Source organism: Triticum urartu, chromosome 2A (assembly GCF_056163025.1).
Source record: "Triticum urartu cultivar PI428250 chromosome 2A, HENAU_Tu73, whole genome shotgun sequence".
NCBI lineage: Eukaryota > Viridiplantae > Streptophyta > Magnoliopsida > Poales > Poaceae > Triticum > Triticum urartu.
The window spans coordinates 113,080,395-113,096,663 of NC_141874.1; the positions used below are offsets into that span (position 1 = coordinate 113,080,395).

At 48.0% G+C, this 16,269-nt stretch overlaps 1 protein-coding gene and 1 pseudogene across 2 annotated transcripts; one reads left to right on the forward strand and one right to left on the reverse strand.

Moving 5' to 3' along the window:
- Positions 1-5,406: 5,406 nt before the first annotated feature.
- On the reverse strand, positions 5,407-6,649 carry LOC125541197 (ribonuclease 3-like). Of its 2 annotated transcripts, XM_048704665.2 has the most exons (3): positions 6,501-6,649; positions 6,231-6,416; positions 5,407-6,155 (listed from the first exon to the last, which is right to left on the reverse strand). In XM_048704665.2, the coding sequence occupies exons 1-3, from the start codon at positions 6,591-6,593 to the stop codon at positions 5,733-5,735; spliced, it is 702 nt and encodes a 233-aa protein (XP_048560622.1). In that variant the 5' UTR covers positions 6,594-6,649; the 3' UTR covers positions 5,407-5,732. The 2 variants fall into 2 exon arrangements, with proteins under 2 accessions (XP_048560622.1, XP_087395825.1); XM_087539699.1 differs by having other exon boundaries at positions 5,407-6,416.
- Positions 6,650-8,808: 2,159 nt separating this feature from the next.
- On the forward strand, positions 8,809-9,789 carry LOC147984177 (putative F-box protein At1g47790; annotated as a pseudogene).
- Positions 9,790-16,269: the final 6,480 nt, after the last annotated feature.

Consider the following 16,269-nt stretch of genomic DNA (forward strand, 5'->3'; position numbering starts at 1 on the left):
CCGTTGTTGACACGGGAGAATCCGGCGAAAGAGCATGACCTGGACCACGTTGACGAGCTTGATTTTCTTGCTCATCATGTTCTTAATGCAGGTCTGGAGTCCGGTCAGCTCTACCGAGGAACCCCAGGATAGGCCCTTCTCTTTCCAGGAGGTGAGCCGTGTGGGGATTCCGGATCAAAATTCGGGGACCGCCACCCAGTTGGTGTCGCGCGGCTCGGTGATGTAGAACCACCCCGATTGCCACCGCTTTATGGTCTCCACATAGGAGCCTTCAAGCCAGGTGACATTAGGCATCTTGCCCACCATGGCGCCTCCGCACTCCGCTTGCTGGCCGACCACCACCTTCGGTTTGACATTGAAGGTCTTCAGCCACAGGCCGAAATGGGGCTTGATCCAGAGGAAGGCCTCGCACACGATGATAAACGCTGAGATGTTGAGGATAAAATTGGGGGCCAGATCATGAAAATCCAGCCCGTAGTAGAACATGAGCCCGCGGAAAACCGGGTGGAGAGGAAATCCCAGTCCGCGGACGAAGTGGGTAAGAAAAACTACCCTCTCATGGGGTTCGGGCGTAGGGATGATCTGCCCTACATGTGGCAGCCGGTGCGCAATATCCGTGGCCAGATATCTGGCTTCCCGTAACTTTGTGATGTTCTCCTCCGTGACGGAGGAGACCATCCACTTGCCTTCCGCTCCGGACATGCTTGGAGTGGTTTGAGAAGAAAGACGCGAACTTGGGCGCTGGAGCTCGAGTGTGCGAGAGTGGGTAAGCAAGGAGGAAGAAGGCGTGGGTGAAAAGAGTGAATCCTAATCCCTTTATAAGGGCGGAAGAGGCGATGCGCCTCCCCACTTTCCTGGCAAAATCGCTTATTCCCCAAGCGCCATAATTGATGGCGCGGTTGGGTTACCCACGTCCGTGTTGATGAGAATCCCGTAATAAGGGGAACGCGATCTCTGCTTTGACAAGACGTGTCAAGAAAACCGCCTCGCGATATGTGCGGTGCTGGTTGAGAAAAACGGTTCGAATAATGACCGGGCCATGGCGTGATGTCATGCTGTCAAAATGTGTCAGGAGATTAGATTTGTGGAAATATTATTCTCTCTACGGTGGTATGTGGAACTTGTTTTGCAGAGCCAGACACTATCCTTGTGTTCAAAATCTTCCATGGAGTATTCGGAGGAGGAACCCGCCTTGCAATGCCGAAGACGATACTGCGTGCCGGACTCATCGTCATTGAAGCCTGGTTCAGGGGCTACTGAGGGAGTCCTGGATTAGGGGGTCTCTGGACAGCCGGACTATATCCTTTGGCCGGACTGTTGGACTATGAAGATACAAGATTGAAGACTTCGTCCCGTGTCCAGATGGGACTCTCCTTGGCGTGGAAGGCAAGCTAGGAAATACGGATATGTAGATCTCCTCCCTTGTAACCGACTCTGTGTAACCCTAGCCCCCTCCGGTGTCTATATAAACCGGAGGGATTAGTCCGTAGGACAACATACAATCATACCATAGGCTAGCTTCTAGGGTTTAGCCTCTACGATCTCGTGGTAGATCAACTCTTGTAATACTCATATCATCAAGAACAATCAAGCGGGACGTAGGGTATTACCTCCATCATGAGGGCCCGAACCTGGGTAAACTTCGTGTCCCCTGCCTCCTGTTACCATCCGCCTTAGACGCACAGTTCGGGACCCCCTATCCGAGATCCACCGGTTTTGACACCGACATTCATAGATAAACTTGATCGTAAACCCACAATTCATCGGATCTCGACAAACACACCGCAAAAAGAGTTACATCGAATAGATCTCCAAGAAGATTGAGGAGAACTTTGTATTGAGATCCAAAGAGAGAGAAGAAGCCATCTAGCTAATAACTATGGACCCGAAGGTCTGAGGTAAACTACTCACACATCATCGGAGAGGCTATGGTGTTGATGTAGAAGCCCTCCATGATTGATTCCCCCTCCGGCGGAGCTCCGGAAAAGGCCCCAAGGTGGGATCTCTTGGGTACAGAAGGTTGCGGCAGTGGAAATAGGGTTTCGTGGTGCTCCTGGATGTTTCCGGGGTATATGGGTATATATAGAAGGAAGAAGTAGGTCGGTGGAGCTACGAGGGGCCCACGAGGGTGGGGTAGCGCCCAGGGGGGCAGGCGCGCCTCCCTGCCTCGTGGCCACCTCGTTTCTTTCTTGACATCTACTCCAAGTCCCCTAGATCACGTTTGTTCCAAAAATAACGCTCCCGAAGGTTTCATTCCGTTTGGATTCCGTTTGATATTCCTTTTCTGCGAAACTCTGAAATAGGCAAAAAAACAACAATTTGCACTGGGCCTTGGGTTAGTAGGTTAGTCCCAAAAAATAATATAAAAGTGTATAATTAGGCCCATAAACATCCAAAACAGATAATATAATAGCATGTAACAATCAAAAATTATAGACACGTTGGAGACGTATCAGTATTACAGATTGGTCCCTATTCTTCTATCGCTCGTATCTCTGCGACCGTAACTCCGTTTGAGGTGAATCCAACGCCTACTTCTTCGTCTCGCCGAGCTCTATCTGTTGGTATCATTTTCACTATGTGGTACCTCTATGAAAATGACCTTTATGCCGTTGCCCTTATCTAGCCCCCTCTGAGAGAGAAGCGTTTCGGCGAATCATCCCGCAGCTTCACCACACTTCTTCCCGGAGTATTCTTCACCCCCAGGCAAGCCATGACAGCCAATTGCATGATGGATTTGCAGTAGCCATGGTTTTCACTTGAATATTTAATAAATGTTTGCTCGTTTAACTATTGCTATTGCTATTTCGGTTATGCTTATGGATACATGCTTATCTTCATGCTATGTTCTTATGCACCTTGTTAGTATGTAATACTTGCTAGCATTATTCTCATATGTCAGGCTTGGTAGCAGTACATGCTGGTGATAGTAATGTTCATCTAATGCATGATTACCGCTTGTTATGAAGCACATGTGTTACGTTCGATCATCGCTATGCCATGTTCATCTGCATCAAGTAGACTAAGTGCTTTATTATTATTGATGCTAATGATTCATATGGTTATGTTGCTCTACCCATGCTCATGTTGATATCATGCTCATATGCACTTTTATTTCATCATGTTATATTGTATGACTCAACATCATTTGCATTCAAGTTCAACCGGACTTTAATTGAACTTGAACACCTGTTGGCTGAGTCATAGTGCCATCAAAATCGAGCTAACCAGTGCAGCCACACTTGCTTTATGGGGGCTCCTAACTGGGTCTATTATCATGCCTCTTGTTGGTGCCTCCAACTAGGAAAGGTTATGGGTGCGTGCTACCTTGGCCAGGTAGGTGGACATAAGCCTTGTGTGCCCCTGTTTGTTATTGAGATCTCATGTCCCCGTTTGGGACCGTTTTGTTTTGCCACGATGGTGGTCGTTGGATGTCACGTGGTGACATTAGGGCCACCCATGACTTAGCCCAAACGGGAGTTTGTCGGAGTGGCTGGGAGAGTGCCATGGCAATAGATCAGTTTTGTCGGAACGCCGTTGGTCCACCCGAATCGGAGTACGAGGCCATGGGTTCTATGGTGTGGGTACAGTGTGCTAACTCTGCAGTGTGTGTTTAATCTATCGATAGCCGTGCCCTCGGATAAGGGCCCAGTTCGTAGTAGGTCACACTATGGGTCAACGGTAATAATAATAACCTAATTAAATGAACAACCCTGGTTCGATGAGGAAAGAAGCCGGTTGATCTTTATGTGATCGTGAGAGGATCACAGTGGTATCGTGGATACCGAAGTTGGTTGATTATGGTGTCATGTGATGACCCCGTGTATAGATCAAGCTCCTTGTGGTCTTGTGGTCACTACGGTATTGTTAATACCAAGCTTGGTTGAACCTGAGATTATTGTGTGATGTCCGCCATGGTAAGTGGTTCATGTGGTGGTTACGAGGTAGCCCTGAACAAAGTAAGTAAATCATGATAAGCATGCCGCAGGCTAGAATCATCTTGTGCATATCATGAGTGACATTGCTATGATCATTTCATATGATGCTAGATGTGTTATGTTCAATATATTTATGCCATGCTCATCTTATGTTGTTCTAGTGGTATCATGTTCTAACCTGTAAATGCCATGCTGTTGTTTGTCTTGATTGCTTTGGTCGTTGTGAGCTTGCAAGTACATTCAATGTACTGACCTGGCATGTCATGCCAGATTGTAGGTGATGTCGTGATTGATTGCTTGTCGAGATCACCGTTCGTGCTAGCTAGACCGTGTCCCAGCCAGAGTCCCTGCGGAGTGGAGTCCATCACCGTCGTCGCTGTTCCGCAGTTTCGAGTTGTTCTGCTGCTTGCATAGAGCAACCGTGTCAAACGTAGTGTCGCTGTGCCGGTGTAATTCCTTGTTATATCGTAACCTTTGTATCCATATCGATTGTAATAAAGAGCTGATTTGTTCTATGCTAAGTAGTGCCGTATTCCAGAAGACTTGATCTCTGGGCTGGAATACAGGGTGTTCTGGTCTCTCTGAGCTGGGGTGCCACATTAGATTTAAGTGGGCTTTGACCGGCGGTTGGCCGGCCACTTTAATGTTTAATTATGTTTATTTCTATGACCTGTTTTTTCTATGCCGACAAATTTGGGCCCGCCTCTCGTTGGGCGGCCAAGCCGGTCCATATAAAAATGCGGACGCACATGTTCGCCTGACCGATCCAAACGGACAAAAAACGGACAAAACGCGCTTCTATTTGGGTCGCCGCGTTAGAGTTGCTCTTATATTTATAAGAGAAAAGTATACTTTTAGTCCCTCAACTTTTTGCGGAATCTAAATTTTATCCGTCAACTTGCACCATTGACTTTTAAAACCAGAGAACTTCAGTCTTGTCTCGGCTGACCCGGTATTGTTGCTGACTCAGTACGGGTTTGACTGGTCTTTGTCCACGCGGCGGTATTTCTCTTGTTTTATTGAGCCATTTCATCGAACATCTGGCTTGCACTCTGGATTTGAACCCTCCAACCGAAGGCAACTAGTAGCATAGATAATGCTAACCAACGCGCCACAATGTGTGTGCTAGTGAATTAGTTTTCATTTTCAACATATAGTAAGGCAAAAGAATTCAAATCCAAATTTGAAATTCAAATTTCGTACGAAATTTTTACGTTATTTCGTTTTCGGTGCCCCGCGAGAAAAAATGTCTGCTCAGGATCCAAATCCTTGTACTGAACTCGGCGTGTGCGAAGCCGGGGTCCGTGTTGCACGCACGAGCCAAGTTGTTACACGAGTTCGATGTATGCCGTAAGTTCTAGCATCAAAGTGACCGTTTGCACCAAGTTCAAGCACCACCGATGTGATTGACTCGAAAGTATACTTTTCTCTATTTAAAAACGAGGGAGTATGTAGTAGGTGCGTTCTCTTGATGCTTCATATTAAATCAATATAAAATTCATCCCTTATCAAAAAAAATACTTAATTACCTGTTACCACGAATGAACGGGAACAATGTATGGCGAGCTTTTGGAATCTAAGCAAAAGACAAAATAATGAAAGGGTGTAGCTATGTCTCAGTCGAAAAAATTACACAGATCTCAATGCAAGATCTCGTGATATAGCATCAACTGAGACTTAGTAAGACTACAGTGAAAACGACCGCGCGCTGCCGTTCGCCCCGTCAAACATTGTGCAGCGCCGGCCGGCCGGCCGGCATTGAAAGGTTACCGCGTCACATGCCCTGGGCTCCAGCTAGAACGCGGGGAACTTGACCTGGTCGGTGCAGCGGCTCTGCATCGGCACCGCCGGGCAGGGGACGGGGCCGGTGCCGGCGAGGTCGACGCACTGGTACACCTGGTACAGCTGCGTCTCGTTGCGCGCGTTCCGGTTGCACTCGATGCCAGGCGCCGACCCCGTCGCCTCCCCGATGGCGTCCCGGATGCTGCCCACGCAGTACGTCCTCTCCTCCGACGGCGCGATCCCGGCGTCGAGGAGGATGCGGGTGAGGTTGAAGCGGGCCTTGTACCGGAGCGCCGCGAGGAAGTAGGCGTGCTGGTCCATGTTGGAGCAGGTGCCGTGCCTGCTCCACTCGTGGCTCCAGAAGGCCGTGCTGTCGTTGCTCCTGCACGACAGCGTCCCCCAGTTCCGGTCCATGTCGCTCCTCAGGTCGCTGATCTGCAACGCATTCGCCGACAGATTACAGAGGGAACTTCTGGAGATGAAGAGTGGCATGCGGTTATTTATACGCACCAGCGACGGGTTGAAGGTGTCGCCGGCGTTGCAGAAGTCCGGCCAGCACCTGGTCCTGTTGGTATCGCCGGCGGGGCGGCACGCGGCGTAGTTGGGCCACAGGCCGTGGATGCCGAAGTCCGCCGCCGGCTTCACGTTGCCCGGGAAGCAGCAGCCGCCCGTCGTGTCGCAGAACGAGCCGGGCCACTGCATTCAGGAACGGTCAGCCACAGTTCAGACACACACACACGATAGAGCAATCAAAAGTTCATAAATGATTAGTTAGTTTACCTGCTGGACATGGTAGAAGAAATCGAAATCGGTGGCTGAGGCGAGAAGGAGAGGGAGCAGGAGGACGGCGAGAGAACAGCAATGGAGTCTCATGCTTGCATTCAGACAGTCTGATGCTCCCCATATGTGCACTAATTGCGTTTATAAGCACAGGGTGAGGACTACAATCGCATATATTAGGACCGTAACGACATGGCGAATTGGGCAGGGCACCGACCGAAATGTGCGATCCTAAAGTAGTATAAAAAGATTTGTTTGGACTAATGTTCATACGGCAACACCTAATTAATCCTATGCGGGATCAGAAGTTCAGAACGAGCGCTGCAGCGCATGCAGGATCCCGACTCGACCATACGGGCACGAGATTCACGAGGACCAAAAGCTGGCACTTCCAAAATACTTTTAGACCATGGGCCATAATTGATCTGGTTCATTGAGTGTTATGAGGCTACGATCATTGGTCCCTTTACAGTTTGGCAGCAATATAGTAGAACCCTGCAGAATGGATGTAGTAGTAGTTACTAATTAGACAGGCGGATCTCTGGATTGTAGTGTCGGTAGGGTTGGTTTTGCACTCGAATTTCTTGACAACAATACGGAAAGAATATGTTTTCTCTGTGCGATCTCCACAAGCGAGCTGGTGGATCCGCCTCTCCTCTACATGGCGATCGGGCCGATGGCGGCGCTTCATTGTCGAGTCGGTCTTCCGTGCTCCTATCCTCCTCAAGTTTGTCTGTTGGTACTGATTAGACACAGCTTCAATGTATCTTCCTGCCGGCTCTTCGAGGCAGTAAAGTTAGGGTTTCCAACCGTACATTCCCACGGTGAAATTTGATGTCATGTTTCTCGGATCAATTTAAGGGTTCCATGGCGACGAGTATAGCTCTGGGGCGATGGTCCTTAGGGACATGTACACAATGACTTTTCGACTGTTATCGACAAGGTCAAGTCGGCTCTGATATAGAAGCGGTGACAGTGTCAATAGCTCATTCTAACGATGGCAGTTTCGATGGTGGTTCAGAGATCTTAATGTATTTCTTTATCATGTTTCTGGTTTTTTGTACTTCTGATGAACCTTTATATCCCCTCCGTTAACAAATACAATTGTTTTCGGATATTTCAACATGAACTGCATATGAACTAAATGAGTGAACAAACACACTAAAACGTGTTCATATACATTTAATTTAAAAAAATGTTAAAGCATATTCCTCTATATCTAAATATCAGATGTTTTTGCAGTTTAGTAGTAATGGATAGGAGTCCTCTAAAAAGTTGTTATGCTTTATGGCTCGATGCCTACATGGCAATGTTCAGCACTTACTTAGTGTCGGAGACAATGTTATTAGCAGTGTTGGTACCTCGCTCTGCTGAAAATGAATAGAAATCAAAATAAGATTGACGATACTTTAGCTATAATAGAGAGAACTGGTGATAGCACAACATGTTGGCTACTTCATTCCTAAATATAGATGTTTCTAGAGATTTCAATATAAATTACATACGGATGTATATAGATATAGTTTAGAGTGTAGATTGACTTATTTTGCTCCGTATGTAGTCCATATTGTAATCTCTATAAGACTTACATTTTCTCTATATACATTTAACATGTTTAAAATGCTTCGTTAATATTTTCTAATGTTTTATGTAAGTTTTTTTAATATAGTATATAATTAGTAGAATATTTGAAAGTGTAAAAAAATTTAAAAATAAAGAGAAAAGCAAAAACAAAACACATGAAAAAAACCCAGAAAAACACGAGGTTGTGGCCTCGCGTACGCCTGGGCCGGTCCATCTGCCAGAGTTCCCTCGGTCGTGCACTTGGCCGGCCCAGCAGCTCGGACGACTTCAGAGTCGGAAGGCTGTGAGGTATAGCCGCGCCCGAGCCAAGTCGCGTCACTCCAATGCATGCGTCGCGCAAATCCTTCCCCCAGCAGCAGCCATGGCGGGGACACCAACGTCAACGGAAAGAGAATTCAGGGTAATTTCTGCTACGTAGTACACCTCAAAAATTCTTGTACTTTTTTCCCTACATATTTTTCTCCGAGAGAAGCTGCCTTTGACCAGATCTGAGTTAGTCAATTCGATGTCTCAGATCTCACGGATTCCTTTCTCATACAAAATCGGGTCCTCTGTTGTTTTTCCCCGTTTGATTTACAAAATCGGGTGCGTCCCTATACGAAGACGGAGACCGTGTCCGAGGAGGATTCCAAACAGATCAGGGAGAGCTACATATAAATATCCAGCCCCGTGCATTGCGTATATATACAGATCAAGTAAAGCTTAATTTCTTTCTGCCTTCAAGATGGCGGTTAATGACGCGAGAAAGAAAAAGGTGCCACAGAGAAAGCCAAGGACGATGAAGCGGCAGACTACATTTTCCTACGAGGACTTGCTGGACGAGATAGTGTGGGAGATCTTAATCAGGCTTCCCGTGGAATCACTGGTGAGGTTCAAGTTGGTCAGCAAGGCTTGGCGCAGCATCATCTCGGATCCTGTTTTTGTTCGTGCGCACCTCCGTTACTCCAAACAGAAACATCACAACCCATTATCCTTCCTTATCATCCCCCAGATTTATCTGGAACCGGATCCTTCCAACATTGTCTCCACCAACATCCGCCTCTACCACTGCTCTTTACAACAACAACAACAACAACAACAATAACAAGATGACAGAATGAGCAGTAGTGCAATTGCAACACTCCTTTACGGGAAGCACTTCCAGGCAGGCGAGTTTGGGTTGGTGTCCCAAATGGCACACTGCGATGGCTTGGTGCTGCTACCCACCGACACCAACACCTACATCTTTAACCCTGCCATGAGAGATGTCGTCGAGCTGCCTAAGAGCCACCGCAACATGTTGCAACATTCAACCTGCCTTCCAATTGGATTTGGCCTTGATGCTTCCACGGGCAAATATAAGGTTGTGCGCTCTTTCTACTATTCCATTGATTGCCATCACATTGCGATGGGAATGGAAGTGTTCATCATTAATGATGGCCAAGATAGATCTTGGAGGGAAACCTTGACTGATCCACCCGCCCTTATCTCGTGTCCTCAGACTGCCATACACTGCAAGGGGTGTCTATTCTATTTCATTGATAGAAAAATCCACAGCTGCTCCATGCGGGTGCTACTCCGTTTCAGCCTTGGGGACGAACATTTGCTTTTACTCCATTGCTTCCTAATATGTACACTCAAGTTGAAGATGAAGATATTATTGTCCATGAGCTCGATGGGGAATTATGCGCTACCATCTTTTCGAATGTGCGGAGGAAAGTCTTGATATGGATGACAAGAGATATCCTAGATCCACAATGGAAGTGTCATTGCATAATCAATTTCTCAGAGCCGTGCTATCCAATAGCCTCGCTAAGCCATGGTGGGTTTCTTTTAAGAAGAGGCAATAGTCTCTTCCGTTATTACTTGGAAGCTCACGGCATAAAAGAAGAAGACACATTGGATATCGATGACTTAAGGTTCATTGGACATACCGAAGACACCATGGGGCATGCATGGGAAAACGTTTGTTGGTTCGACATACTTTTATACACGGAAAGCCTTGTTCCAATTACTCCCAAGGCGAGCTTACAAGCCTTATAATGTGTACGCTTGTCCCTACTCATGACCACCTTCTTTGGTGGATCATTAGATGTTTCTCTCTGGAAAAGGAATAATAAGAAGCATGAGCCAATGTTTGTTTCATGTTGTACATGGCACTTAAATGAGGTCCTTTTTATGTGCATCTTTCTATGGTTTCCTTAGAAACTTTGTAAGGTGTTATTGTCGTGGTTGTTATATGCATTTTTAGGAGCAGCCAATCAAAGTCATTCAAATAAGAGATATGAATCATATGATCTTATTAGCTAGGAAATTAGGACTAGCCCTTGGAGTTGAATTTATGCATCCATATCTGCAAGAAAGGGTGTGATATTGTTAGGCCCCCCTCCCCTCCCTAGCGCCGCCGCGAGCCCCCTCCACGCGCCTCCCTCCCCTTGCCGCCGCCTCGACGTACTAGCAGGCAAAGCCCGGCAGTGCTGGCGGCGGCGGCGTGCTCTTCTTCCCCCGCTCTGTCTGGCGGGCGCGGGCCTCCAGGTCGGGCGGTGGCTTGGGGTTTGCTCGGGGCGCAGCAACAGCAGCCGCCGGTAGCGGACTGGCGGATTGTGGGCGGCACCTTGAAGGGGCTTGAAAGGATCGATATGGTTGACTAGAGGGGGGGGTGAATAGGCAACTAACAATTTTTAACTTTTATTTACCAAATTGAACTTTGCATCAAAGTAGGTTGTCTAGATGTGTAACTAGGTGAGCAACCTATATGATGTAGCAACAACAAACAAGCAAGCAAGCAAGAGAAGTAACACTAAAGAGTTTGCACAAGTAAAGGTAAGAGATAACCAAGAGTGGATCCAGTGAAGACAAGGATGTGTTACCGAAGTTCCTTCCTTTTGAGGGGAAGTACATCTCCGTTAGAACGATGTGGAGGCACAATGCTCCCAAGAAGCCACTATGGCCACCGTATTCTCCTCACGCCCTCAAACAATGCGAGATGCCGTGATTCCACTATTGGTGCCCTTGAAGGCGGCGAACGGACCTTTACAAACAAGGTTGGGGCAAATTCCACAACTTAATCGGAGGCTCCCAACAATACCACGAAGCTTCACCACAATAGACTATGGCTCTGTGGTGGCCTCAACCGTCTAGGGTGCTCAAACACCCAAGAGTAACAAGATCCGCTAGGGATAGGTGGGGGAATAAAAAAATCTCTTGGTGGAAGTGTAGATCGGGGCCTTCTCAACCACTCCCGAGCAAATCAACAAGTTTGATTGGCTAGAGAGATAGATCAGGCGAAAATGGAGCTTGGACCATTAATGGAGCTTAAGGGGGAAGAGGTAGGTCAACTTTGGGGAAGAAGACCCCTATATATAGTGGGGGGAACAAACCAACCGTTACCCCCCACTCAGCCCCGCAACGAGCGGTACTACCGCTTGGGTGGGCGGTACTACCGCTAAGCCAGCAGTACTGCCGTTCCACCTAGCGGTACTGCCGCGCAAAGGAGAGAAGCAGGGACCTGGACCCAGAGCGGTACTACCGCGGTGGTAAGGGCGGTACTACCGCCTTTACTGCCGCAACTAGTGCTGCACAACCCGACACGAGAAAAGAGCCCTCGAGTCGAGGCGGTAGGAACCTGGCAACCCAGCGGTCGTACTGCTGCGGAGTCACCGGCGGTACTACCGTTGCGGGGCGGTACTGCCACTTGTGACCCCTCAGCGATACTACCGCTGGGTACCACAGTACTACCGCTGGGACCCAGACAAAGCCCACAAGCAGAGAGCAGGTCTCTCCATCGAAGCGGAAGGGCTCTGAGGGTGAGAGGCAGATGTGTACGTGTTGATTCCACCCAAGCAATACCAAGGAGGACCCCCTCTTGATAGTACGGTGCCCTCTACGTAACTAGTCCACCGAAAGAGAAACGAAAGAGCTACACCGTCTTGAATGACACTCTGAGGAGAAGAAATCGTCTCGTGCCAAGGATGAATCTCTGAAATGCTCAAAGCACACTATTAGTCCGCAAACACGTTGTCATCAATCACCAAAACCACATCGAGAGAGATATACCTCAACAATCTCCCCCTTTTTGGTGGATTGATGACAACTAGGGATTTGCAAAATGAAAAGATACGAAAGTAAGGATACTTAGAACTACAAAATATAGACAGGCTCCCCCTGAATGTGTGCACCTAGTTAGTAGAGCCTTTGGAATGCAAGACACACACATTTGGATCAACACTCCCCCTATATTTTATAGTCCAACAATTCTAAGCACAGGATATATGAGAGAAGGGTATAAAATAGGATAAGCATGCAACTCATAAGATACTACAGTACTGAATAGACATAAGTAATAAGGTAGCGATAGGGAGCATATGTCTCACACCATATGTCTAGAACTTAGGTCTCACTGGCATCAAACCAAACCAAGCAAGGACAACTAGAAAACACACGAGAAAACACAAGACACAAAGACACACTCACAACACAGCAACAACACAAATCCCTAAACTCTCTCCCCCTTTGGCATCAAGACACCAAAAGGGCAAAGAGCGTTGCTACGGCTCCAGGTGATGGCAAGCTGAGGATCTCGAACATCACATCTTAGCGTGATCATCTGCATCTTCGTCGTTGGTCAGAAACTGCTCGGCGTCTGAATCAGTCCAAGGGCAATGCTGGTGAATCCATTCCTCCTCTTCAGTGATCTGTCCCTCAGAACCGCTTGCAACGGTCGCACCCAGGTGACGCATGAGCTCCTTGTGGCGCACCCTGGCCTGCTTCTCAGCCACATGAGTCATGTACTGACCATGAGACTCCATGCAGAAAAGCTTCTTCATCTTGCGTTTAAGCTTCTTTGCCCAAGAAGGTTCTGCACTAGCGGGCCCAAAGTCCTCCTCGTGATCATCAGTTGCAGCCTCACCCTCAGGCTCCATGGCAGCATCAGTAGTAGATGGACCCCCGGGTTTAGGAGCTGGGGTGCCCCAATTGTCCTTCCTCAGACACTTGATCTCATGAGAAACCAAGTCTCCAGTTTCCAACAGCACTCTGGGATAGACACGAGCCCAGGCCTTCTCAATGAGCCTCATGATGAATGGACCATATATTGGGCACTTGCGCTCAGAAACGGCGGAGAGAAGTTCAGACCACATAACATGAGAAATGTCCAGGCTCTCTCCAGTGTTTGCTTCCTTCTCATGCTGGCAGAAAAGAAGCATGTCCACGAGATAGGAGTGGACCATATCCAGATTCCCGATGCGAGGGAAGAGAGTCTCATGGAAGACACGATGAAGAATGTCCAGATACGTAGACAGCTCATAGGTTTCCTTAGTCACTGGGTGAACCTTCACAGTGCAGTAGGGCCAAAGGGCTTGCTTGTGAGTGGATGTAGCATTGCGGTGAGGGCAGAAGCCTACTGGAGTCTCAAGCCCTTGATCTTCCACATCAAGTAACTCCATGAAGGCCTTCCACTTGACGGAAAGCAACTTGCCATTGGTCATCCAAGTCAGAGTCCTGTCGGCATCAGTTCCAAGATGAACGGTAGCAAAGAATTGAGCCACCAAATCTGCATCGAAATCCTTGTTGAACTGCATGATCCTGAGAATATTCAGCTGAGAACACATCTGAAGGGCTTCGCCAAAGTACTCAGGGTCCTTCTCCATGGCATCTGTGTCGATGGAGCGAACATCAACAAAGAGATTTTTCTTGGCCTTGATCACATCAAAATACATGGCAAACTGAAAGCGGTTCCAGAACGGGCGGTTGACCAAAGTCGGATCTTGGTCTGCTTCATAGGGGTTGCGGCGACGCTTTTTCCAAAACTCCTTGGCAGTCATCTCAGTCACAGTCTTTCCCTTTGGCTTGTTGGCGGATCTCTTCGACTGCTATGGTGGTGGTGGAGCACTTGCGGATGCGCCTGCTGGTGGCGGTTGAGTACTAGAGGAACCACCTGCTGGCTCAGAGGTGCGGTAGCGCTTTGACGTTGCACGCCCGGGGTTGACACGGCGGACCTGCTGCTCAGGATGATCATCATCTAGAACCAAACATAAGAACACGCAAAACAATCAGAAAGAATGAGCATAAGCCAACAAACACATCAAAAAGGATCAATGTATGGCAGGAACATGATGGAACTTGGCAGGCGGCGGTAGTACCGCGTCATGCACGCGGCAGTACTGCCCAAGCGGTAGTACCGCTTCAAAGAGAGCGGTAGTGCCGCTCGAGGCGGGGAAACAACAGTTCCCTACTACCGTGGTCAGATCCGGCACTACCGGCCTGCCAAATTCAAAAATATTCCTACCAAACTCTAATCTAGAAAGTCTAGTTGCCTTCTCCAACCTACTCAAGCCTAGATTTAGCCAAAAATCTAGAGATCCAACCACCATTGCCCCTAAGACGCAAGATCTGAAAACGAGACAAAAGGAGAGAAGGAACGGGGGCAATACCGGCATCCATGGCAAGAGAACGGGGTGGGGATCGTCTCCACCGAAGGAAATGGAGAGGGACGCCCCGGAGACGAAGATCCGCCGGAGCCCTCCCGCGGTGATGCGTGGCTGGAGAGAGGAAGAGGAATGAGGGGGCAAAGCGAATGGGTATGGGGGAGAAGAAACCTCCCCCTGCCCCGATATAACCCCCTGGTCCCGTCCCGCAGCGGTAGTACCGCGCTGGGGGTGGTAGTACCGCTTATAAGCGGTAGTACCTTGCACCACCAGCGGTAGTACCGCCCAGCACGCCTCGGCAACTAAACAACACGGCTTAGCTCGAGAGAAAAAAAAAGAGAACAAAAGGCAAGAAGAAGAGAGAACACACCAGCAAGAGGCCAAGACACACCTCTTCAAGAGAGGGCGGTGGCCGAGGCCACCTATGTTTGAGTCAAGAGGTATGGTGCCGTGAAGATTTTAACCTTGGGCCCATGACCAAAACTCGTCTTTGAAGCACAAGTACCATCAACAATGGGTAATGTGAAAGACTTGATCAATTTATGCATAAAGGGGGGAGGAAGAGTTCATTGAGAGAACAACACTCCCCCTATGTCCATGCCTACATCTAAACTAGACAACAAATTGAGTGTGGTGGGGTGTGCAAGGGTTCAAGTCACATTGCTCGAATCAATGATATTTAGCTCATGCCTTAACTCACGAAATCTTGCTTCATCCAAGGGCTTCGTGAAAATATCTGCAAGGTTATCATGAGTGTTGACATAGTTGAGCTTGATCTCTCCTCGCCTAATGTGATCCTGGATGAAGTGATACTGAATCTCAATACGCTTCGTCTTGAAGTGTTGCACCGGGTTGAGAGAGATCTTGATGGCACTTTCATTGTCACACCAAAGAGGCACTTTGTCACAAATGACACCGTAATCCTTTAAAGTTTGCCTCATCCATAAGAGTTGTGCACAAAAACTACCGGCCGCTACATACTCCGCTTCGGTGGACGAGAGAGACACACAACTTTGCTTTTTGGAAGACCAACTTACCAAAGAGCAACCAATGAATTGGCACCCTCCGGAAGTGGACTTCCTATCCACTTTGTCTCCCACCCAATCGGAATCCGAATACCCTACAAGTTTGAAGTTTGCTCCGCTTGGGTACCATAAGCCAAAGTTTGGGGTATGAGCCAAATATCGAAAGATTCGTTTGACCGCCACATAGTGACTTTCCTTAGGTGCGGCTTGAAACCGTGCACAAATTCCCACACTCAACATGATATCCGGTCTAGATGCACAAAGGTAAAGCAAGGATCCAATCATGGAGCGATATACCTTTTGATCCACCGCTTTACCATTGGGATCTATGTCAAGTTGGCACTTGGTGGGCATTGGAGTGGAAGCCGGCTTGACATCACTTAGCTTGAATCTCTTGAGCATGTCTGGAGTGTATTTGGCTTGGTTGATGAAGGTTCCTTCTCTTCTTTGCTTCACTTCGAACACTAGAAAGAACTTCAACTCTCCCATGGAAGACATCTCGAACTTTGAGGTCATGAGAGCGGCAAATTCCTCATTGAAAGCTTTGTTAGGGGAAACAAAGATAATATCATCAACATATAATTGGCATAAAAACAACTCCCCTTTGACCTTCTTAGTAAAAAGAGTGGGGTCAATTAGCCCAACTTCAAAACCATGGTCTTGTAACAACTCGGTAAGGTGGTCATACCACGCACGTGGGGCTTGTTTAAGGCCATAGAGTGCCTTATCGAGTTGATACACATGATCGGGAAAGTA

Excerpts from the sequence above, each read along its gene's own strand:
- LOC125541197 (XM_087539699.1), bottom strand. The coding sequence starts at position 6,593 with ATGAGACTCCATTGCTGTTCTCTCGCCGTCCTCCTGCTCCCTCTCCTT. Across the intron at positions 6,417-6,500 it reads TCTTCTACCATGTCCAGCAG|TGGCCCGGCTCGTTCTGCGA; the intron begins GTAAACTAACTA and ends TCCTGAATGCAG.